This window comes from Triturus cristatus, chromosome 2_2, assembly GCF_964204655.1.
Source record: "Triturus cristatus chromosome 2_2, aTriCri1.1, whole genome shotgun sequence".
In the NCBI taxonomy this organism is placed as follows: domain Eukaryota; kingdom Metazoa; phylum Chordata; class Amphibia; order Caudata; family Salamandridae; genus Triturus; species Triturus cristatus.
The window spans coordinates 73,963,468-73,989,174 of record NC_140582.1 but is presented as its reverse complement, the minus strand read 5'-3'; the positions used below and the strand labels follow the sequence as shown (position 1 = coordinate 73,989,174).

General features: G+C 47.5%; 1 protein-coding gene across 1 annotated transcript in view; it reads right to left on the bottom strand.

Annotated features, from left to right (window-relative positions):
* The window catches only part of LOC146861876 (alpha-2-macroglobulin-like), a 1,085,963-nt gene that overhangs the window by 382,994 nt on the left and 677,262 nt on the right, over positions 1-25,707 (bottom strand). The window contains exons 22-23 of the mRNA XM_085641046.1: positions 15,264-15,385; positions 1,777-1,828 (exon numbers count right to left, since the gene is read on the bottom strand). Of these exons, the coding sequence (XP_085497172.1) occupies positions 1,777-1,828; positions 15,264-15,385 (174 nt within the window). The remainder of the gene's footprint in view (positions 1-1,776; positions 1,829-15,263; positions 15,386-25,707) is intronic.

The following is a 25,707-nucleotide window of genomic DNA, read 5'->3' as shown; positions in this document are numbered from 1 at the left end:
ATTGATACAAAATTTAAATGGTGTGGTGATAAAATCACCAAAGGGGGGATTGATGGAGCGGGTAGTACAACATTTTGTATACCTCCCCCATTCTGCATGAAAATACTAATTGAATAATCTATTAATTATAATATTATTAAATGAGTTTGCATATATATTAAACCAACAATACTAAAAACCAAATGACACGTGGGATTGCATATTGCATGGCTAAATAACCTTTATGACTAAAACTGTACGCATACTAACAGTAGTATATGCAATAAATAAAATACTGCATGATATATGTTGCTTTGTAACGTCTTGTAATGTTACCCAGGAGGAGGACCAAAAGGGTGAATATAATTGCTTTAAATGTCGCTATACGCTAGATAAATACAAGCACATAGAGGGATTAGTAAGGGGTTAACATTAGATTTATTATTTCTATGCATTAATTACTCTTTTGTGTTTGTTTCGCTTAAGTTGGCGTTTGGGCCTAAAACCCAAAATGGCCGCTGATGCTACACAACGAAGTGGCCACTGTCCCATGAGGTGCGGAGTGAAGTGCGCCGAAGCGACAAAGTCTTCCAGACCCCGTCGTGAACTGTGATCTCCATGTACCAATGCAAGGACACTGTGGGAAGACGGCCAAGACTGAAGACAATTGATTTACAGTAAAACCAGAACAAACTGACTTTCACTGACTTGATGACCTCACCCCTTGAACTGTACTAAGGCCCCAACCATTAGCATTGGACGATCGCAACCAGTGCTGAAATTACAAAATGTATCTTCTTGATTTTATTTTATTATAAAAGTGCATGGTAGAATAGAGAGGGTTACCGTTCGTGCCCTCGACCATTCCCTACATCGACTTCATCGACGACGCTACTCGTGACGCTACTTAGGCGACTGACTGTGTTTTCCTGAATCCTAGATGGTCCGAATGCTGCCCAATTATCTGATGACTGCGAACTTTTCCTAATTCTATGGGCACTGATAGATGCTTGCACGTCTCTGGTCTTTTGCCGATTCTTTGAGACTGTAGCGTGCTGAGCAAAGAACTTTGAACTTTGATCTGCTTAGACAAATGACGAAAGATTTAAGTATGCAGACCCAATGACTTAGAGGACTCCAGATAGCCAGATTTATATGAAATTTGATATAAATTTTCCAAATGTGAAACTAATTTTTCAAGAAATTTAGATAAATAGATATTGATTAACAAGAAATGAGTTTGTGGTCTATTAAGAAAGGTAAGATCTAAATCTTGAATGTGTTTTAGCTGGTTCTAAATCACCATCAACCAATCCAACTAAATGGTCCATTGACCATGTGGGAGGAGTGCCTTGATGTTTAGGATTGAGATCTGTAGGTGGAAGGAGTATTGATGTATATTGGTGTAAAATAACTTTTCTTTCCCTATAGGTTATAAGGTGTTCCCCTCACATGTCGAGCGCTTGAACCGCTCATCCCTCCTATTGTGTGCAGACCGTGGAATGGTTAGTGTGAGTGTTAGTGTTATGGGCCCCATCAATGACTGCATGTGTGAATGAGTTAGTGTGACGTCTGGTCTGCCGAAGGGAGGATACCGGTACGGGTTTGCTTTCCCCGTTACCAGGGTTTTTGCGCTCCATCAATGGTTAACAAACAATCATTAAGGCATGCATTTATATGACTGTACATTCTCAGCATCAGGCATGTTCTTTCTGATATCTGTGCATACACAGAGACAGTCTTCAAGTTCTCTAGAGTCAGCTTAAGTGATGCTGGCTGAAGGAGCCATGAGCTTACCTGCAGCACAGAGCAGGGCATTCTTAGTGACTTCCTTCTCAATACCTTCAGGCTGTGGGGAGAAAGCAAGTTGGATTGGATGGGAGATACAATAATGAAGTAAAAGCCAATAAAAAATAAAATGATGAAAACACTTTGTGAAAACAAAATCAAAGGAGGGGGAATGTAGAATGAAAGAATGAGAAGACGGAAGCAGTCATGAAAGGCAGAGAAGTGTAGAAGGCTATAACTAATCCTGTTACTACCTCAAGGCTTATTGTGTACAGATCTCCTGGAAAAGCAGAAGGGCACTAATGGGATCACCAAGGAGGAGGGACTGAGTCCTGAGGGAATGATGAGGAGCACCAGAAGAAGGGTGCAAAACTGTCTGCAAATGACATAGGTACACATGGGCCAGAGTGAGTTTGGTGATTTTTTATTTATTTATTTTTAAATATCTTTATTGCATGTTATCGTTTCCAATACATATAACGCAAGCTGTGATACTAATAACATTAATGGCAGAGATAATGTTGCTATGTTGCCGTTCACATAAAGCCAGGTATTACCATCATACAGTCATAGCAAGTTCTGTTTCTATAACACAGGATTTGGTGTGTGCGTGTAAGGTGACGTTAACAGTGTTTGCTCACGCGTATTGTTATCTCCAATTGCAGAGCAAGACATAACATTCATGTACGCATCGCCCCAGCTGTAGTCATTTACTTGCAGATGCATCAACTTACGTAGGGACACTTGGCACATATTCAGCTCATCTTTGAAATCCAACCACAGTGTTTCGTGGGCAAATATGTGTACACTATTGCGGGGTGCTAGATATTTTCAGTTTTAAAAATCAACATTGGAACCACAACTAATAAAAACAAATGAAAATCAAAAGAAAGAGAGATATCAAATATCAAAAGTAATATGAAGCCGTCATTTAAAATGCCATTCAATTTTTGTTGTGATTAAGCCGGTGCGTTTGCAGTGACTGTCGCTATTTGTAATGTATGTACGATTACATGGATGCTGGGGCAGCTTGTGACTAATGTCATGTCCATGAAGTGTAACTAAGGCTCAGGGTTTCATCTCCCAACACCATGGTCGTGACCGGGGCCTCCGGGGTTGCTAAGTGGCTGAGTTACTGAGCAACATTCTAAGCATGTCTGTTGCACAGAGGGTGCAGGCAATGTAGCATTTGGACATATAAGGGTTTTGAGGATATCATCCCAGGTTTGTGCTATGGGATACTTTCACAGCCCTGCCGTTTCTTCCCTGTGGAGGATAGTGCTTTCCGCCCGTGCCCATACTTCTAGGGATTTTATCCAGTTGAGCCTCTCTGGGGGATCTTTGTGTTTCCATCTCTTAGTGATCAGTCTTTTTGCGGTTATGAGGCCTAGGTCGCGAAATCTAGAGCTTACTTTATTTGCTTTAGTTCGTTTATAAAACCCCAGGATACAGACCTCCCATGTGTTAGGTACCTCGGTGTTAGTGCAGTTCGTGAGTGTCTCCGTTATTGCGTGCCAGTAGGGCAGGAGCAGGGGGCAAGACCACAACATGTGTAGGAAGTCAGCGCTTAGTAGCCGGCATCGTGGGCAATCAGAGGTGTTGATGTTAAAATATGTATTTATCTTATCCGGGGAGAGGTATGCTCTATGTAATATGTACGTTTGTATAAGTTTAAATCGTGAGTTGCGTGGTATGTGTGTGGTGTTGGCTAAGACGCGTTCCCATTCCTTGTCAGTCCAAGGACAGCCTCTATCCACAGCCCAACATGCGCGGGGTCCCTGTAGTGGTTTTGTTATGTGGATGAGCAGGGCCTGTACTAGCCATTGGATCACATGCGACCCTTCTCCCATTACATGCAAATACTGCAAAAACTGATGTGTTAGCAGCTCACTCGTCAAGTCTCCCCATGCTTGCGTCAACGTCCGTGTGATGGCTGCATGAAGAAGGAACTGACCCATCGGCAAACCACTGTCTGCTGCCAGAGTCGCAAAAGGTAGAAAAGCACCCACCTCAGTCCAGATGTCAGCGCTATGTCTGTCGACGAGTCTTTGCCTCTGGGCGTCCCAATAAGTGGCAGTATTGGTGCATAGGGGTCCGTATCTTTTGTAAGTTGCAGGCTTCTCCGGTAACATCTATGGTCTAGGTCAATATGTATCTGCGTAGGGTGGGGGAGTTTCGATAGCGGGTGAAACAGACTATAGATCTGTGCGTTCGTCCATGATGATGACTCGGTGGCTGTGTCTGCCAGACTCTTGCCACTCAACCACGTTGTAACCCATTGTAGCTGTGCAGCTAGGTAATAAAGTTCCAAATTAGGAACTGCCAAACCTACATGTTCAGGCGGCGCATATAATTTTTTCAATGCTATCCTGGGCCTCCCCGCATTCCAGATTAGGCCTCGGATTAGCCCTTCCAATTCTCGAAATAATCGTACCGGGACATACACTGGAAGGTTAGCGAATTAATACAGTAGCCGCTGCAGTACTATCATTTTGGTTAAAGTGATGCGACTCATCACATTGAGAGGTAAGGTCTTCCAGAACTGCATCTGCGCCTTAACTGAGGAAATCGTTACAACAAACAAATGATGGACGGAATGCTGACAATGCAGACATTCTCCCCCAGTCAAGAGATCTGGGTTAAATCCATCGTTCTTTTGCCCACTACGCCACCCCAGTTCAGACATGGCCATATGCAAATCAGTCTTGACCCTGTGCCTCATGGGAACAGTCCAGCCCGAACTGCCAAGCCATGTCTTCCCTGGACCGGAATCAAGCATCCTAGGACCGGTTTCTGGCTATCAGCCGTCATCAGCCAGGATAGCTTGACTCCAGTGGCGTAGTGAGCACGGGTCCCACGTCTGGGAATACCCATCCCACTTAGGGCTAAAAGCGTTACAACAAACAAATGATGGACGGAATGCTGACAATGCAGACATTCTCCCCCAGTCAAGAGATCTGGGTTAAATCCATCGTTCTTTTGCCCACTACGCCACCCCAGTTCAGACATGGCCATATGCAAATCAGTCTTGACCCTGTGCCTCATGGGAACAGTCCAGCCCGAACTGCCAAGCCATGTCTTCCCTGGACCGGAATCAAGCATCCTAGGACCGGTTTCTGGCTATCAGCCGTCATCAGCCAGGATAGCTTGACTCCAGTGGCGTAGTGAGCACGGGTCCCACGTCTGGGAATACCCATCCCACTTAGGGCTAAAAGCGTTACAACAAACAAATGATGGACGGAATGCTGACAATGCAGACATTCTCCCCCAGTCAAGAGATCTGGGTTAAATCCATCGTTCTTTTGCCCACTACGCCACCCCAGTTCAGACATGGCCATATGCAAATCAGTCTTGACCCTGTGCCTCATGGGAACAGTCCAGCCCGAACTGCCAAGCCATGTCTTCCCTGGACCGGAATCAAGCATCCTAGGACCGGTTTCTGGCTATCAGCCGTCATCAGCCAGGATAGCTTGACTCCAGTGGCGTAGTGAGCACGGGTCCCACGTCTGGGAATACCCATCCCACTTAGGGCTAAAAGCGTTACAACAAACAAATGATGGACGGAATGCTGACAATGCAGACATTCTCCCCCAGTCAAGAGATCTGGGTTAAATCCATCGTTCTTTTGCCCACTACGCCACCCCAGTTCAGACATGGCCATATGCAAATCAGTCTTGACCCTGTGCCTCATGGGAACAGTCCAGCCCGAACTGCCAAGCCATGTCTTCCCTGGACCGGAATCAAGCATCCTAGGACCGGTTTCTGGCTATCAGCCGTCATCAGCCAGGATAGCTTGACTCCAGTGGCGTAGTGAGCACGGGTCCCACGTCTGGGAATACCCATCCCACTTAGGGCTAAAAGCGTTACAACAAACAAATGATGGACGGAATGCTGACAATGCAGACATTCTCCCCCAGTCAAGAGATCTGGGTTAAATCCATCGTTCTTTTGCCCACTACGCCACCCCAGTTCAGACATGGCCATATGCAAATCAGTCTTGACCCTGTGCCTCATGGGAACAGTCCAGCCCGAACTGCCAAGCCATGTCTTCCCTGGACCGGAATCAAGCATCCTAGGACCGGTTTCTGGCTATCAGCCGTCATCAGCCAGGATAGCTTGACTCCAGTGGCGTAGTGAGCACGGGTCCCACGTCTGGGAATACCCATCCCACTTAGGGCTAAAAGCGTTACAACAAACAAATGATGGACGGAATGCTGACAATGCAGACATTCTCCCCCAGTCAAGAGATCTGGGTTAAATCCATCGTTCTTTTGCCCACTACGCCACCCCAGTTCAGACATGGCCATATGCAAATCAGTCTTGACCCTGTGCCTCATGGGAACAGTCCAGCCCGAACTGCCAAGCCATGTCTTCCCTGGACCGGAATCAAGCATCCTAGGACCGGTTTCTGGCTATCAGCCGTCATCAGCCAGGATAGCTTGACTCCAGTGGCGTAGTGAGCACGGGTCCCACGTCTGGGAATACCCATCCCACTTAGGGCTAAAAGCGTTACAACAAACAAATGATGGACGGAATGCTGACAATGCAGACATTCTCCCCCAGTCAAGAGATCTGGGTTAAATCCATCGTTCTTTTGCCCACTACGCCACCCCAGTTCAGACATGGCCATATGCAAATCAGTCTTGACCCTGTGCCTCATGGGAACAGTCCAGCCCGAACTGCCAAGCCATGTCTTCCCTGGACCGGAATCAAGCATCCTAGGACCGGTTTCTGGCTATCAGCCGTCATCAGCCAGGATAGCTTGACTCCAGTGGCGTAGTGAGCACGGGTCCCACGTCTGGGAATACCCATCCCACTTAGGGCTAAAAGCGTTACAACAAACAAATGATGGACGGAATGCTGACAATGCAGACATTCTCCCACAGTCAAGAGATCTGGGTTAAATCCATCGTTCTTTTGCCCACTACGCCACCCCAGTTCAGACATGGCCATATGCAAATCAGTCTTGACCCTGTGCCTCATGGGAACAGTCCAGCCCGAACTGCCAAGCCATGTCTTCCCTGGACCGGAATCAAGCATCCTAGGACCGGTTTCTGGCTATCAGCCGTCATCAGCCAGGATAGCTTGACTCCAGTGGCGTAGTGAGCACGGGTCCCACGTCTGGGAATACCCATCCCACTTAGGGCTAAAAGCGTTACAACAAACAAATGATGGACGGAATGCTGACAATGCAGACATTCTCCCCCAGTCAAGAGATCTGGGTTAAATCCATCGTTCTTTTGCCCACTACGCCACCCCAGTTCAGACATGGCCATATGCAAATCAGTCTTGACCCTGTGCCTCATGGGAACAGTCCAGCCCGAACTGCCAAGCCATGTCTTCCCTGGACCGGAATCAAGCATCCTAGGACCGGTTTCTGGCTATCAGCCGTCATCAGCCAGGATAGCTTGACTCCAGTGGCGTAGTGAGCACGGGTCCCACGTCTGGGAATACCCATCCCACTTAGGGCTAAAAGCGTTACAACAAACAAATGATGGACGGAATGCTGACAATGCAGACATTCTCCCCCAGTCAAGAGATCTGGGTTAAATCCATCGTTCTTTTGCCCACTACGCCACCCCAGTTCAGACATGGCCATATGCAAATCAGTCTTGACCCTGTGCCTCATGGGAACAGTCCAGCCCGAACTGCCAAGCCATGTCTTCCCTGGACCGGAATCAAGCATCCTAGGACCGGTTTCTGGCTATCAGCCGTCATCAGCCAGGATAGCTTGACTCCAGTGGCGTAGTGAGCACGGGTCCCACGTCTGGGAATACCCATCCCACTTAGGGCTAAAAGCGTTACAACAAACAAATGATGGACGGAATGCTGACAATGCAGACATTCTCCCCCAGTCAAGAGATCTGGGTTAAATCCATCGTTCTTTTGCCCACTACGCCACCCCAGTTCAGACATGGCCATATGCAAATCAGTCTTGACCCTGTGCCTCATGGGAACAGTCCAGCCCGAACTGCCAAGCCATGTCTTCCCTGGACCGGAATCAAGCATCCTAGGACCGGTTTCTGGCTATCAGCCGTCATCAGCCAGGATAGCTTGACTCCAGTGGCGTAGTGAGCACGGGTCCCACGTCTGGGAATACCCATCCCACTTAGGGCTAAAAGCGTTACAACAAACAAATGATGGACGGAATGCTGACAATGCAGACATTCTCCCCCAGTCAAGAGATCTGGGTTAAATCCATCGTTCTTTTGCCCACTACGCCACCCCAGTTCAGACATGGCCATATGCAAATCAGTCTTGACCCTGTGCCTCATGGGAACAGTCCAGCCCGAACTGCCAAGCCATGTCTTCCCTGGACCGGAATCAAGCATCCTAGGACCGGTTTCTGGCTATCAGCCGTCATCAGCCAGGATAGCTTGACTCCAGTGGCGTAGTGAGCACGGGTCCCACGTCTGGGAATACCCATCCCACTTAGGGCTAAAAGCGTTACAACAAACAAATGATGGACGGAATGCTGACAATGCAGACATTCTCCCCCAGTCAAGAGATCTGGGTTAAATCCATCGTTCTTTTGCCCACTACGCCACCCCAGTTCAGACATGGCCATATGCAAATCAGTCTTGACCCTGTGCCTCATGGGAACAGTCCAGCCCGAACTGCCAAGCCATGTCTTCCCTGGACCGGAATCAAGCATCCTAGGACCGGTTTCTGGCTATCAGCCGTCATCAGCCAGGATAGCTTGACTCCAGTGGCGTAGTGAGCACGGGTCCCACGTCTGGGAATACCCATCCCACTTAGGGCTAAAAGCGTTACAACAAACAAATGATGGACGGAATGCTGACAATGCAGACATTCTCCCCCAGTCAAGAGATCTGGGTTAAATCCATCGTTCTTTTGCCCACTACGCCACCCCAGTTCAGACATGGCCATATGCAAATCAGTCTTGACCCTGTGCCTCATGGGAACAGTCCAGCCCGAACTGCCAAGCCATGTCTTCCCTGGACCGGAATCAAGCATCCTAGGACCGGTTTCTGGCTATCAGCCGTCATCAGCCAGGATAGCTTGACTCCAGTGGCGTAGTGAGCACGGGTCCCACGTCTGGGAATACCCATCCCACTTAGGGCTAAAAGCGTTACAACAAACAAATGATGGACGGAATGCTGACAATGCAGACATTCTCCCCCAGTCAAGAGATCTGGGTTAAATCCATCGTTCTTTTGCCCACTACGCCACCCCAGTTCAGACATGGCCATATGCAAATCAGTCTTGACCCTGTGCCTCATGGGAACAGTCCAGCCCGAACTGCCAAGCCATGTCTTCCCTGGACCGGAATCAAGCATCCTAGGACCGGTTTCTGGCTATCAGCCGTCATCAGCCAGGATAGCTTGACTCCAGTGGCGTAGTGAGCACGGGTCCCACGTCTGGGAATACCCATCCCACTTAGGGCTAAAAGCGTTACAACAAACAAATGATGGACGGAATGCTGACAATGCAGACATTCTCCCCCAGTCAAGAGATCTGGGTTAAATCCATCGTTCTTTTGCCCACTACGCCACCCCAGTTCAGACATGGCCATATGCAAATCAGTCTTGACCCTGTGCCTCATGGGAACAGTCCAGCCCGAACTGCCAAGCCATGTCTTCCCTGGACCGGAATCAAGCATCCTAGGACCGGTTTCTGGCTATCAGCCGTCATCAGCCAGGATAGCTTGACTCCAGTGGCGTAGTGAGCACGGGTCCCACGTCTGGGAATACCCATCCCACTTAGGGCTAAAAGCGTTACAACAAACAAATGATGGACGGAATGCTGACAATGCAGACATTCTCCCCCAGTCAAGAGATCTGGGTTAAATCCATCGTTCTTTTGCCCACTACGCCACCCCAGTTCAGACATGGCCATATGCAAATCAGTCTTGACCCTGTGCCTCATGGGAACAGTCCAGCCCGAACTGCCGAGGGCTGAAAGCCCGAAACCGGTCCTAGGATGCTTGTTTCCAGTCCAGGGAGGACCTGGCTTGGCAGTTCGGGCTGGCCTGTTCCCATGGGGCACAGGGTCAAGACTGATTTGCATATGGCTGGGTTCAAACTGAAATGGCATGGTGAGCAAAAAAACGATGGATTTAGGCCCAGATCTCTGTACTGGGGTGAATGTATGACATTGTTCTGCATTCTGTCCATCAATTGTTGTTTTTGCATTTGTCACCCCGAGTGGGAAGGGTATGCTCAGACGTGAGTCCCTTGCTCTCCATGCCACTGGAATCATGCTATCCTGGCTGACGAGGGCTGAAAGCCCGAAACCGGTCCTAGGATGCTTGTTTCCAGTCCAGGGAGGACCTGGCTTGGCAGTTCGGGCTGGCCTGTTCCCATGGGGCACAGGGTCAAGACTGATTTGCATATGGCTGGGTTCAAACTGAAATGGCATGGTGAGCAAAAAAACGATGGATTTAGGCCCAGATCTCTGTACTGGGGTGAATGTATGACATTGTTCTGCATTCTGTCCATCAATTGTTGTTTTTGCATTAACTGAGGAAATGGCACGTACAAGGTTACCCTCCAATATGTCCGCGGGGGACCTATAGATGTAGATGCCTAAGTATCTGAATGTGGTCGGATAACAGTTAAGCGCAGTCCCGTTGATAATTATATCAGTCTCAGCCACATCTTCGTGGAAAGAGTAGGCGCCCGATTTAGCCCAGTTGACCTTGAGGCCCAACACTACCTCAAATCTACGGAATAGCGTGGATATGGCCGGTGGAACTGCGTGCAGGTCCCTTATGTACAGCAACAGATCGTCTGCATATAGGGACACTGTATGAAGCCCATCACTCAGAGGGACGCCCCAGTCCTCGCCACTCTCTCGGAGGAGAGCTGCCAATGGCTCCATGGCAAGAGAAAAGAGTAACGGGGACAATGGGCACCCATGCCCAGTTCCCCGCCGGACTCTGATTGTGTCAGAAATGAGCTTGCCCGTGCAAGCCCGTACTGTGGGGCGCTGATACAGTAGTCACACCAGTTGCAAATACCCGTCTCCCAGCTCGTACTTACGCAGGACCGCTGCAGGATAGGGCCACTCCAATGAGTCAAAGGCTTTTTCAAGATCCAGCACTAGACAGCCAGATCGTGGCCAGTCCCTCGTTGCATACTTCTGGATTCTAAATAGCCTGCGTATGTTTAGAGAGGTACTCCTGGTTGGGACAAACCCATTTTGATCCGCATGCACCAGAGTTGGTACAAACGGGGCTAATTGTTTGGCTAGGATGGAGGCAAGTATTTTGTAGTCTGTGTTTAATAGAGCCCGTGGGCGGTAGGAGCCCAGGAGTTCAGGGTCTCTGCCAGGTTTTAAGAGGGAGATCAGCATTGCCTCGGTTTGCGTGGGTGTGAGTGTTGAGTCATCTAGCGCCGCTGCATACACCTGCAATAATTCTGGTGTTAATATGTCCGAGTAAGCTTTATAAAATTCAACCAGTAATCCGTCCGGACCCGGAGATTTGCCGTTCGAAAGGGAGAAAATACTATCCCTTATTTCCTCTGGTAGCAGAGGAGCATCTAGGTCCTCTTGTTGATGCAATGTTAGTTGTGGCAGCGTTAGGGCGGAAAAAAATTCCCCCATGTCTGCGTCTGTAGCCAGTAAAGAAGACTTGTACATTGTGGAATAGTGTTCCACAAAAGCGTCATGGATGTCACGCTGTGTATGTACTGTAACACCTCGTGTATTCCTTATGGACGTCACGGGCGCTGTGACTGCATCTTGCCGTATCAGCCATGATAGCAATTTGCCAGGTTTGTCCCCCATGTGGTGAGTGCATGCCGAGTGTGCTGCATAGTTCAAATCGTGGAGCCGGTCGAGCAATCTGGAGTGTTCCCCTCTATCTCGCTCCAACGACATGGCGTTGCCCCCTAATGCCTCACCTTCTCTCCGGAGCAATTTATTTTCAAGTTGTGTGAGTTCCGCCTTCAACTGTCTCCGCATACCCGCCTGTGCACAGAGGCAGTCTCCTCTAAACACTACTTTAAACGCATCCAATTCTACCTGTGGCATCGTGGTGGTGCTGACATTTTCCTCAAAATATTGGGTGATATTAGTGGCTAGCAGGTTTCGAAAGGGTGCATCCAATAGTGCCTCCGGTTGCAACCGCCAGGTAGGAATTGGCGGTCGGGGGTGTTCCCACAACACCTCCAGCACATGCGGATTGTGGTCTGAATGTGTCCTGCCTAGATAATAGACTGCAGAGACATGCAGGAGCAGCTCCTCCGAAAGCATGTAGTGGTCTAACCGCACATGCAAATCGTGAGCACCTGAGTAGTAGGAGTATACTCTGTCGTGGGGATTGCGATGTCTCCAGATGTCCTTCAGTGGCCAATGTGTTGCCCAGCCGGTTACTGCCTTCATGGCATTGTGTGTGCATGTGACTGGAAGGGGCGGAAAGGAGCGGGTCAGTGATGCGTTATGTTATGTTAATAGAATTTATAGAGCGCAACGGTTACCCTGAGGTGTCCTGGCCCTGTATTGATGGCTGATCGGAGGGAGGTGAATAATCATTGGGTGAAAAACCAGGTCTTCAGACCCTTTCTAAACAGAGGAAGAGTAGAAGCGTTCCTCAAGGAAAAAGGCAAGTTATTCCACGCCACAGAAGCCCCAGTCCTAAAACTCCTACCACCCCAACTGGCCTTCTTAACTCGCGGCGTGAAAATCTTTTTGGCGCTGGAGGACCGAAGGGTCCTGGTGGGAGAGTACCATGTAAACTTGTCCTGCAGGTACTGAGGGCCTGTCCCATTTAGGGCCTTGAAGACCGTACAAAGGGCCTTAAAGCAGACTCTTTGCTTCACCGGCAGCCATTGCAGCCTGGTTATCTCATTTTTTTTCCGAAGCAAATTTAGGAATATCTAGTAACAGCCTTGCCGCCGCATTTTGCGCCATCTGCAGCCTGTTGACCAGGGATTGCCGGGCATTCATAAGAATGCCGTTACAGTAATCCAGTCTTGACATGATAAGCACCGTGACCACCGTCCTAAAGATCCCCTCCGAAAGGTAAGGTTTAATTTTCCTTAAAATTCGTAGCCACATAAAGCAGGTGGAGACCACGGTGCTTATATGATCGCTAAAGGTCAATTTACAATCGACAGTTACGCCTAGATTTTTTGCTTTCAGCGAGGGAGTAGGACAACTGCCTAGTTCCACCGGCCAATAGACAGGGGTCCAGACATTGGGATTATTTCCAAAGACAATAATCTATGTTTTGGACGAATTAAGTTTCAGGCAATTGAGTGCCATCCATCCGGCGATCTCCCGTCATGCAAGCATGGACACGCAATTCCGTTTCTCTTTTCAACCCGTCCTTGAAGGATAACACTATTTGAGTGTCATCTGCATAGGACGTCAGATGAAAGCCATGGGATTATATGAGAGCGGCCAGCGGGATCATGTAGATATTAAACATGGTGGGGCTTAGTGAGGATCCCTGAGGGACCCCACAAGGAAGGCTAAAGGAATCAGAATTATACTCACTCAGGTTGACGCAATTGTGTAATCTCCCCCCAAGAACATAGGGATATCATGCCATGGTGCTAAAACTCACGAAATAGTGTCAAAAAAGGCAGCCTGTTCTGTGTTGGGGGCATATAATGATGCAATGACAACCTGCCGGCCATCCAATGTGCCTTTAACTACAACGTACCTACCCTCCGTGTCTATCAATGAATCCGTGATTGTAAATGGGACCCCTGGCCGCACCCACAGAAGCGTGCCTCGAGCAAAAGCCGAATACCCCGTTGCAAACAATTGGCCACGCCAGCGGCGGCGCAGGCGTTGAATTTCCGGTGCGGCCAGATGTGTCTCCTGAAGGAGAGCTATTTGTATGTGATGTCGTTTAAGATACAAATATATCTGATACCTACGTGATGGGGAGTGCATGCCCCATACATTCCATGTACCAATTTTAAGTGAAGTCATGGCTCTTGTGATGTGCTAAAAGAAGATGTGCCCGCGGCAGCCCAACAAACACACTTAATGTAAGGTGAGTTAGGTGATTTATGTTGAGGCCGATTACATAGCTTATGAGCCCCCTCTGTACCAGACACATTTCCTTTTGCAATGAAGGCACCCAGACCCCTGAGTGTAGTGCCTTATTGGGAGCAATGCAGCGTACATATACAACGTATTGGATACACAGAAGAAGTAGGGGACAAGGTTTATAATTCAAGCTGTGACTTGACTTGAGACGTTTCTCATTGTTCTGCACACAGAAGAGTGAACAGTGTATATGTATTCCTATCTAGGCTACCCTCTCCTGAACAGGTTGGTGCCAATAACAACAGGGTGCAAGTCCCCGAGGATGGTAACAAGTCTACGTAAACAGAGCCAAAATATGGTGGTCACTGGGACAACATGATGTAAAAAAGTGAACAAATCACTATTTTATCAGTGGAGCACCACGATGGACATAAATAACATACATCAGTAGACAGCAAAACAATTTTGCCGACGATTAAATGATGACTGGATAGCTCATTTCATGAAGTAAGGCGATTATCTCATTCAACAATAATGCATATCTGAAAGAACATACATTTTCATTAGTCTGTGTATCTCTGTGAGGGAACTGAAGCACAGAGTAAACTAGGAAGGGGAGTGACTTTATTTGCTTGCCTCTCTTTCTAGATTCCTGCTCTCTTAATGAATGTATGATGTTACAACGCAAACATTTACAACTCATGCCTTTACAATGCAGTTTTTACATCGCAACATCCATTACAACGCATGATTTTACAACGTATGCCATCACAACACATTTTTAGAAACTGCATTTACAACGCATGTCACTTCAACGCATTCCATTACAACACATACCATTACAACGCATATTACTTTTAGGGCAACAGTAGGGTAAGTGTTGGATAGTGTAGGGGTAAAAAGTACTATTCCCACTCCAGTGAGTGCAACAGTAGGGTAAGTGTTGGATAGTGTAGGGGTAAACATTACTATTCCCACTCCAGTGAGTGCAGCAGTAGGGTAAGTGTTGGATAGTGTAGGGTTAAAAATTACTATTTCCCATAACTTACCTTATAATGCGTTGTAATGGCATGTGTTGTAGTGACATGCATTGTAATGACATGCGTTGTAGTGACATGCGTTGTAATGGCTGCGTTGTAATGCAATGCAATGTAAAGGATGTTGCGTTGTAATGACTGCTTTGCAAAGGCAGTGCGTTGTAATGACTGCGTTGTAAAGGTTGTTTCCCTCTCTTGATCCAGGCTATGTAGATTTTCCCTGATCCAGGCTTCTGGCATCACCGAAGGGCTAATATGACACTAGCACCTCCATGCAAGTCTATGAGATACACATTAACCGCTTTAATGTTACCAACGATTCTGTTACAGAAGTTAAAGAATAACATCATTATAAAATAATAGCAAATAAAAGCACCAAAAAATAGCAAAAAGGCAACTTTTAGCTGAAGAGAAGTTCAGACGGCCCTTTAAATGAGTAATCTCTTGCATAGAGCATGGTCAGATTCTGATGGACACCTAAGCACCTACCTCCACCAGGAGAGGTTTAATGACTGTGTCCTTTCGCCCCTGGTCTAGAGCCACGGGGATCTCGTTCCCACACATGCCTCCCTCCTGCAGGGCCTCAGCACTCACTGTGAAATTCAGCTCACCTGAAATCAGACCAACACATGTAAAGCATACGTGGACAGGTCAACAACAATTTAAAGTTTACATCAATAAGACAGCAACATCATCAAGATGTACCTCAATTATACGACAGGATCAAATGTTCAAACTATACTTCTCTTTCTTTATGCAATCACTCTGCAGCACAAGAAAGCCTTACTAATACACTTCCATTAACCCTTGGAAGAAAGTGTAGTTTAAAAAAAATGTATCCATTTTCAATCCCCATCTAATTGTAATTATCTTTGTATACAGTCCTCTCTATGCCCCCACTCTTCCTTTGCTGCTCATTCTACAGATCTATAGTGTACCTTAGATTGTGTAGTTACGCTACCTTCACACATTATTCTGTATCACTTTAGCTTTGTTTTATCTTGTGTTTGTTTTGCACCAAGGGCATCATCCATGGGAGAGTCTGGCAGCCAACTCCATTTGTCTAAATTTGGAGGTGTAAATGGGAAGAGGGGGGCTCCTGCTCCTAGCTTGCATTAGAGCCATGCGGGGTGTGTGGAGAACATGCATAAATACAGAGAGAAGGGTGGCTGGGAGGCACCCCAGGAAGGCCAATCTCTGCCAGATATCTGTTTTTGCACTCTGAGCTGCTGCATATAAAGCTGTACCGATGGGGCTCAGGCTGCTGGCATATAATAAAATGCAGAACCAAGCTTTGCATTTGACACAGGTCATTCGGTCTTATAAATTCAACCTAATTGCTTCTCTCCTTCAGTTGTTATCCCTCTTTGGTGACCAGGGTCGGAACTAGGCAAGAAAGTGGAGTCTGGCTCTCCAGCGGATCCCATGAGCCCTTCCCATTTCATGTCTTCAATGGACTTCTTTTCATCCCCCATGCTGAACATCCTCAACATCTCCTTCGCCACAGGTCTCGTACCCATTGCTTGGAAACAAGCATGGGTATCACCGATAATTAAAAAACCCACCCTGGACCCCACCAAGCCAGAAAACTTTCGGCCCATTTCCCTTCTCCCATGGATGTCCAAAATTGCCGAAACCCATGTAAATGAGTCTCTGTCGAAACACCTGGACAATCACGGAATCCTGGACCCTTCCCAAAATGGCTTCCGTGCAGGCCACAGTACGGAGTCTGCCCTACTAGCCACCTCGGAGCGTCTCCGGATGATTCTAGATGCCGGTCATAGTGCTGCGCTGATCCTCCTCGATCTCAGCGCAGCCTTTGACACGGTATCCCATAGCATCCTGCTAGAACGTCTGGAGACTACCGGTGTGACTGGCCCGGCACTTGCATGGTTCCGATCCTTTTTCAAGGATAGATCATTCAAGGTGTCTGCCCCCCCCTCCCTACCTCTCTAAACCTCACCCCATCGCTCAGGGGGTTCCACAGGGTTCAGCGCTGAGCCCCTCCCTCTTCAACCTATACGTCCAGCCACTCACGGACGTAGCTAGAGAATGGGGGCTCACGCTTGTATCATACGCGGACGACACCCAGTTGGTTGTCACCCTCTCGGAAAGCCATGGCATCCAACTTCAAAGGGGGTATGTCTGCCGTGGCTCGCTGGATGACGGACAACTACCTCCAACTCAACGCCGGAAAAACCGAGGTGCTCCTCCTGGGCCGTAACATCAGCCTTTGGAACGAGCACTGGTGGCCGTCATCCTTAGGCAACACCCCACTCCCCAAAAGCTGTGTGAAAAATCTGGGAATCTGGGTTGATGCCAACCTTAGTTTCCAATCCCACACAAAAAAGGTGGCAGCCACCTGCATAGGCCTTTTAAGGAACCTCAGGCCCATACTTGGGCTCTTCGATGCCAAGGCCCGCCAGCTCATTATCCAGGCCACCATTCTATCACGCCTGGACTACGCTAATGTCCTCCTGTTGGGAGCTAATAAAGCGGAAACAGCCAGATTCCAACGCATTCAAAATGCGGCAGCTAGAACGCTGGTTGGCCTCCCACGGAGGTGCTCAGCCAGAGCCACCATCCGCAAGCTCCACTGGCTACCCGTGGACCACAGAATCCAATTCAAGGCCTTAGTCATGATCTTTAAGATCGTGAAACTGGGAAGCCCCCCTCTGCTTCGAAGCCTTGTCCAACCCTACGCCCCTGGTCGTGCTCTTCGCTCTACCAACCAACTCCTCCTGTCAATCCCTAGGTTTCGACTTTGCCGAACTGGAGGCCGCTCCTTTGGGGTCCTCGGCCCCAAACTGTGGAACGATCTCCCCCTCAGCATTCGCACTATTGACTCCCTCCCTGCTTTCCGCAAAGCAATTAAGACTCATCTCTTCCCTGCCGCCTAGTTACCCCTCCCCCCCCACCTCAGATTAGTTTGTCTGTTCTTAGCGCCGGGACACCCCTTTGCCGGGGTAGCTGTTGCGCTTTACCAAATCAATCAAATCAAATCAAACAGTGGGAAATGACCAGGCCATCCATTCGCAATGTGGTGAACTGCGACCGTTGGTTTTCCCTGTCGTGTTGCATTGGTGTGCACTGGGGAGGATGAAGGTTGGGCTAAATGAGTACTTCCAAGAATCACAGGGCAGGCACCTGTCTATCCATTGCCACTAATCTCACGTGAAATCTGTCATGAAACCGCCAATTTGTGGACCCACCTCCTAATAAGAGGATGCATGTCGTATGAGTGTTATACCCCAAACAAGCTCCTTTGGGAGGTACGGAAGCCTTGTTTGTACAAACTCGGCATGATATATGGGTTTTCCATGCAGTACGAGTTTGTTGGAATGCTCATCTATATCTTTCTTTCCTCCCATTCATTTCTTTTGTGGCAGGGAAATAGCAAACTTGATCAGCAAGGGTTTCATTTGAAAATTTCCCCTCCGCTTGATTTTCCAAGCAACTTAGCAATGAAAAAATGATCTCCAGAAATTAGGCTGGTGATGAATGTATGACAGTTCATGGGCCAGCTACCTTATCAACTCTTCAAGATGGAGGATGTCTATCTGGTTTAAGATTTACTTGTCTCAGGAGACTGGCTAGCAGAAGTGGGTTGAGAGACGCATACCTGGCAGTGCTGAATTCTTCCCCACATGAAAAATACCTTCAGCATCTATGGGCATGGACTGTCTATGAAGTTTGAAGCCTGACATCTAGCCTCTCTTCTGCCTCCTGGGACTTTACTAAGGTCCTTAAACCAGTGTCTGCAACCTTAAGAGCCAAGAGCATTGACACAATTATTTTAATTGTCTAAAAGAACACTTTGAGGAATCATGCGGCACTTTGAGGAATCATGTGGCTATGACCACACATCTGTTGCAAGGGTCCATAAGCTGGGAAATGTTGTTGGTGTACCCAGGGCCGGCGCTAGGCATGGACAGTGTGGGCAGCAGCCCAGGACCTCGCCTTCAGCCCACCAGCAGGGGGCACCGCACCGGTGGTGTCTGTCCTCTTGTTTACCAGCCGATCCAACTGAAAGAAAGGTGTCTCCTTACAATTAGGGTCCAAGGGAGGGGCCTCCTCCCCGGGTCTCTCAGGGATAGTGTCGGGAGGCCTATGGGAGGGAGACACTTCCTCTTGCCCCAATTGCAAGGAGACCATTCAGAGACACTGCGGGTTTCCCATTTTCCCATGCCCCCCACAGTTTTAAATTTCAGCCCACAAGCAATTCTCACACTTTCAGCCCGATAGAAGCTGTAAAAGGTTCTTGTAAGAGGCTAAGATGAGGAGCTGAAGCCCAGGAGAAGTCTGCACAAAGCAGCTTCCGGAGCTGTGTCACTTATGTAAATTAGAGGGGCCTTCACATTCCCTTTTGGCCCAGGGACCTGAAAATCCTAGAACCGGCCCTGGGTGTACCCATATCATCTTCTGAGCTTTCTGGATTTCAGAATACACAAGGGTCAGGCAACTGTGAGACTTCTTTGTCAGGTGGTTCATGCTAACATGAGGGCACTCTTCACTAAAAATTGAAGATTTCATATATTACAGGAATTCGACCATAATTGTGGATTCCAGATTAAGTAGACAACATCTATCGTGCATGAGACTGGCAAATGGGTCCTTAGCCCCTGCACATATTCCACTTCCAGGTGCAGCACAAGGGACTCTGGTACCTGTGGACTGGGATCACAAAAGGCTGACCATGGCTTCTCGAATGTAATTTGGAAACACTGCTAAACAAAATCTTGCCGAAGTGTCCAGCACTATTGAAAACTGCTCCACTCCCTCATAAGCGCTGCCCTACTCAAAATGGTTACTCTCCCAACATTTCTCAATGCTTTATAGAATGCTCCAGTCAAGATTCCCGGGGAGTTCTTCTTGACAATTGAGATTATATATCTCAGTATGGAATTTGAAGACATCATGCCTGTCTCTGGAAAGGTAGGGCTGGAAACCAAAATCAGCTCTGGCAAAAATGTTCAATGTTCTCTCTCTCGTTGCATACATCCATTCTGTTTCTCTCCTTCAGTTCTCTCCACTCTTTCTCTTCTACCTCTTTCTCTAATTTCTCTCCATCTTTTTTCTTTTCCCTTCCACTCTTTCATTCATCAGTATCTCTCTTTCCCTCCTCTTTCTTGTCTCTTTCTCTGTATCTTCTTCTTCTGTTCCTGCTGCAATAAACCACAGAAGCTGGAAAGAGTGACAGAGATTCTTTCAGAAATGGGTCGTTAAAGGCTCCAGTCTCCAAGGGAAAAGCCCAGTGAGTTAAGTGACCAGCCCAGCTCTCTTCTCTCTGTGCCTACCATAGCCCTCCTACGTGGCTTGTATCTCCCACCTGCATTCTAGCAATTAGTACAGTACCTTCCATATGGTTTTGGTCCATGACTGGTCCTATGCAATGATCGAGAATCCTTAGTTGGAAGTGACACATTGCTATGGGTAAAAAATATATTTGCATTATGTGTATGGTGGTTGGGACAGCCTGCACGTGCAGCAAACCTCTTAAACAATTGTTAGAAATAGGAAGGTCACTACTGATGTGGTTGGTTGGAAGGGGAAAGTAACTAAAATTGCCCTATAATGGGCTGGAGAGATACTGAAGCAGATTGATAAGTAGGTTTCGGAAAGTACATTTTGTGTGGGGTTCTGTGTTACAGTCAGACCCTCAGGACCCGGGAGCCCATATCTTCGACCACTCATAGAGTTTATTTCCAATATAGCCCCCATTCAATCAAATTCTTTTTACTAATCTGTGGATGGAGGGGGGCCTATCACTCCCTTTTAAGGAACTGCAAGGTTTCTTTGAAAATATGGGACTTCAGCAACTAATGCAAGGCCCTACCCATTGGGGCGGACACACCCGGGATCCTATTTTTTCTTCAGATGGGCTAATGTCCATGGAAGATATGATACTCTTATGTTGGACTGACCATGCATTAATATCTTTTCACCTCAACATTAAGGAACCTTACACTCCCAAGACGGTTACAGCCAAACCGAGAAAAGGAAGAGCTTGGTACAAACTTAACAGGCCAACACATGGACGGGTTTTCAACCTATCCAATATACCTGACTCCATGAAAACAGTAGAGGACAAATACATAGTGATTGAGAGAGTAATCCTAGCAACACTAGATAAAATACTCCTCACTAACCTAAAAACTTGTCATTAACCCTGTGCCCCATGGTATAGTGCACCACTAAAAACTTCAAAACAAGACTGTAAGAAACTTGAAAGAAAATGGTGCAGTTCCTTCACAGAAGAAGACAAAAAACTCTTTAAATTAATACAAGAGAGAGGTCTGCAAAGCACTGGCTGACTCCTACGGCGATACTTTTCTTGCTGCCCCAAAGAGCGCTAAGAAGGTTTTCCAAATTTCATGTGAATTATCTAATCTAAAACAGGAAATTATACCCTCTCAAGCTTTCTGTGACAATCTTGCTGACTTCTTTGAGGAGATTAGTAAGATTCTGGAGGAAATTGGAGGCTCTCCCCAGCCGGCTGATTCCGGTCTTGGCAATATACATCCTGATAGAAGTACCTCAACAGTCACACCAACTCATTCCAAAACTGAAGTACCGGTGTTATGTAACACCGAGGCACATGAAAGGTCAAGCTCCTCTGATAGTCTCTTGTATACGTTTGAAATCTTTGAAGTTATATCTGAGGACTCCTTCCGAGCAATTGCTATGTCCACCTCATTAGGTTCACCCCTCGACTTCCTACCACACAGGTTCTGGAAGGAGAAAGCAGATGAATTAATTTTTCCTACAGTGCAGCTATGCAATCAATCTCTGCAGTCGTGCACTGTACCGCGGATGTGGAAGAGGGCCATAGTCACTCCCCTTCTGAAGAAATTCACTGCCGACCCTTTGGTCCTAAGTAACTTTAGGCCTATTTCACTTCTACCTTTCCCAGTAAAATACTAGAGTGCTTTGTTAGCAGAAAATTGTCCCAATATGAGGAAGACCATTATCTCTTAGAGGAGGAACAGTTTGGTTTCAATCTAGGACACAGCACTGAGTTTGCCCTACTCCTAGCTATGGCCGAACTCGGATGAAGGTGGACAGCAGCCAGTTGGCGGTTTTGATACTGCTTGACCTGTCTGCCACCTTTGACACAGTCAACCACAAAATCCTCCTAGCAAGAATAGCTTTGATTGGAGTTAATAGTAGTGTACAGAAGTGGATGCATTCCTACCTTTCAGATCGATACTAGGTGGTTGCCTTGCCCCCCTACCAGTCAAAACCATCCCCAAGACACTGAGAAACAGAGTTAAGGCATTCAATGCAATCCTCCTTCAAGGAAAATCAGGCACCTCAGGGATGGTTAAATCCAACCTATGGAGAGTTAAATGGAATCTGAGGAATTCCAAGATGGCTGCCAAAATGCACTCAGTACCAAACTGCTCTAGTGTTTTCAAGGTTTTCCACTGAAGCCTAGAGTAGAATGTTCAGTGCACAAAAATTCTACTCTGCGCACTTCACCAAGTTTCGTCCCCTGTGAGGAAGGTACTTTTGTTTCTCTCATCGAGTTAGTCAGATAAGGTGGAGGCTTTATTTTCGGGAGGCATTGTTTAGTTCCTTTGCAAATTTCTAGTCAAGGAGATACCTGTTCAAGTGAGTAGTGTCTCGGTAGAGATTCTCTTCCATCGCGTACGGCAGAGTCTCGCTTATTTTCTGTTTACCGCAGTGCTAGTGTTTCCTTCCAAGGTTCTATTTAGTAGAGTCAGAGTCGGCAGCCGCCCGAAGACCAGACCAGTGTCCCTGCGCATCCACAGGCTATGAAGACCAAAAAAGAACTGGGAGCAGCGAAGGCCTTCAGGAAACGCCAGCGGCTGAAAACTTCAGAAGGTCCATACAGAAAGCTAAGTGAATAAATTAACTGTTTCTTGTTTTTGGAAATTACAGTCTGAAAAAGATTGGTTAGCGTCTATACTTGAGTTTCTCAAAAAACAAAGAAAAGAACTGCAACTAATAATTGTAAAGAAAAGGCTACCTTTAGGAAACGAGTTATTGATAAAATCATTGAGGAACCAATACCTACTCTTTCTTGGAAACGGAAAGAATGGAGAGAAGTTATTCCACTTGAACATAATATTAATGGTAATACATCGACAGCAGAGGGGCTCAATCCTCGTTTACTCTGGATATGTAGTCATGACACTAAGAATAATATTTATTTAAGAAATACAGATATATAGATTTTTTGAACAAATGTTAAATGTGTTTCTTACAGTTTATAACTACAACAACCTAGAAAAGAAGCAAGAACAAATGACAAGTGGTTCTTGTCAGAAGATAGGGCGCATCCATAAGAAGTTAGAAGTCTAGAGAGAATCAGGCAGTCTCTTCTTTGTCCCCATCCCCTTTCCCCCCCTTAGAGCACACCTGTCATTCTGTAAATTTGGATGACAGAGGGGTTCCACAAGAGGCATTGGGAATTGTTGGCATTCTGCTCCTGTGTAAGTTTGTTCAAGGGTCTGACTTTAACACCATCCAACATAGAGTTCCACAGAGTTCGGCACTCCTTTTTTAACATTTATATGATGCCACTCATTACTCTTATTAAAGCCTCCAATATTAGGCTGATCAACTAGGCTGATGATATGTAGTTGATTCTGTCCATCAACAAAAACCAGCAGAATGTTGTGGGTGCCTTCCAGAATTGCTTGACGGACATCATATATTGGCTGAACACCAACTCCCTTAAATTTAACAGGGATCAAACAAAGTTTCTCTGTTGTCTTGCAAGCAAAATCCCCATGACACTACCCTCTAATTTCTGGCCTCTTTCGACCGGGGAAGAGCTGTAACATTCTGACACAGTTCGCAATCTTGGGGTCACATTTGATAAAAAACTGTCTTTGGAGAGCCATGTCAACAAAGTTACGGGCACCTGCTATGTGTTTCTCCGCAGCCTAAAGAAGCTTCTACCTCGGCTACCAGCCCAAGCAAAAGCACAAATTGTGCGAGCGTAATATTAGGCGGGCCAGACTACTGCAAAACACTCTACTACTAGGAGCACCTGAATATCTAACAGATTATACAGAGTTGAAGCGTCAGCGGCCAAACTGGCCCTTAACAGACCTCGAAGATCGTCTGCATCCAATGCGATGAAGGATCTTCACTGGCTTCCTCTAAAACTGAGGATAGTCTTTAAATCTATGTGTATTGTCTTCAAGGCCCTCAGGGCAAGTGCCCTGTGCCCCGCAACACAGACTAAAGAGATTCACCCCTGGGAGAAATCTCTGCTCAGCATCAGCGAACCTTACCCGTGTAACAAAATTCTGAAAACCAAGACAGGGCGGGTGAGCCTTAATGGTCAAGGCAGCCCAGCTATGGAACAAGCTGCCAGCTACTCTTCAATCAAACAATCTATCACTATTTTTTAAGTGCGACTACTCACCCGCAAGGGTCTCAAGGCGCTGGGCTGGGGCAGGGGAGCAGGCCCTATTGGGTGCTAAGGTTCAGTCAAAGAGCCAGGTCTTGGGATCCTTCCTGAACTGGGTCAGCGACGGGGATAGCCTGAGGTAGAGAGGCTCTTAGATCCTCAGATAAATTACTGTACTTTAGGAAAAGCTTGAAAACTTGGCTTTTCCCCGTTTAACCATTTTCGCATCACACTAAGAGTTGCTCTCTCTCGATAGAAGCTCCAGGGTCGGATTGGGATCACAATTTGGCCCGGACACTGACAAAAAAAGTGGCTCACATTCGCGGTGCGGGGCCCCCATCCGCGGGCGTGGCCCACATTCATGGGGCGTGGCCCACATTCGCAGGCGTGCCTTTTCATGAAACACACAAGGAATGTATGTGGGAGGATATTGTTCTTGGGAAGGACACAGGGCCAAGTTGACAATATCCTACAAGCTGAGCAACTGAAAAATAGAGAGTTCCCTTTCTATCACAGAATTATTCCCCAGCCCTCCAGCACAGGAGCACCTGAAAAACAGCGAGGCCCCTTTCTCCTAAAAAATGATTCCCCAGTCCTCCAGGGCAGGAGCACCTGAAAACAGCGAAGCCCCTTTCTATTACAAAATTATTCCCCAGCCCTCTAGGGCAGGAGCACCTGAAAAACAGTGAGGGTCCTTTCTCTTAAAAAAATACTCCCCAGCCCTCCAGGGCAGGAGCACCTGAAAAAGAGTGAGGCCCCTTTCTATTACAAAATGATTCCCCTGCCCTCCAGGGCTGGAGCACCAGAAAAACAGGGAGGCACCTTTCTATCACAAAATGATACCCCAGCCCTCCAGCACAGGAGCACCTGAAAAACAGCGAGTCATTTTTCTCTTAAAAAATTATTCCCCAGCCCTCCAGAGCAGGAGCATCTGAAAAGCAGCGAGGCCCCTTTCTATTACAAAATGATTCCCCTGCCCTCCAGGGCAGGAGCACCAGAAAAACAGGGAGGCCCCAGCTATTTGTAAACTACTCAGCCCTCCCCAGCCCTTCACTGCCTCGGGGCAATGGCCTGGTAGGAGAGGGGATAAAGCAAAAAACACAGCTGCTAGGCCATCCATGGGGGTGGGGGGGAGACTAAGGTGAAGATGGTGCCAGTTCCCAACATTACCTAGCCCCCACAGCGAGATCCATTCTTCCTCGCCCACTATACCCTGACTGTGAAGGGCTGTGGGCGAGGTGTTAATGCAAACACTGTTTCAGGGCTGCGTGGGCCCCAGGGGGGCCGAGGTAAAAATGGCTCAATGGCCTGAGCAACACCTGCTCCCCTGGGAGGCCGATTCTGGCACACAATCACTCCTTCCCAGCCCACCATCAGCGTGATTCCTTGGCAGGGCAGGGGGTCAAGGAGAGGCCACAGTTGATCATCGTTGAACGGGCGCACAGCGAGGCTGCTTTCCTCTCCCTGTCCAGTGCTCTCTGGGGACTGCGAAAGGGGGGAAAAAACGGCCCATAGAGGGCACTGAGACAACGGCCCTTTGGCCAA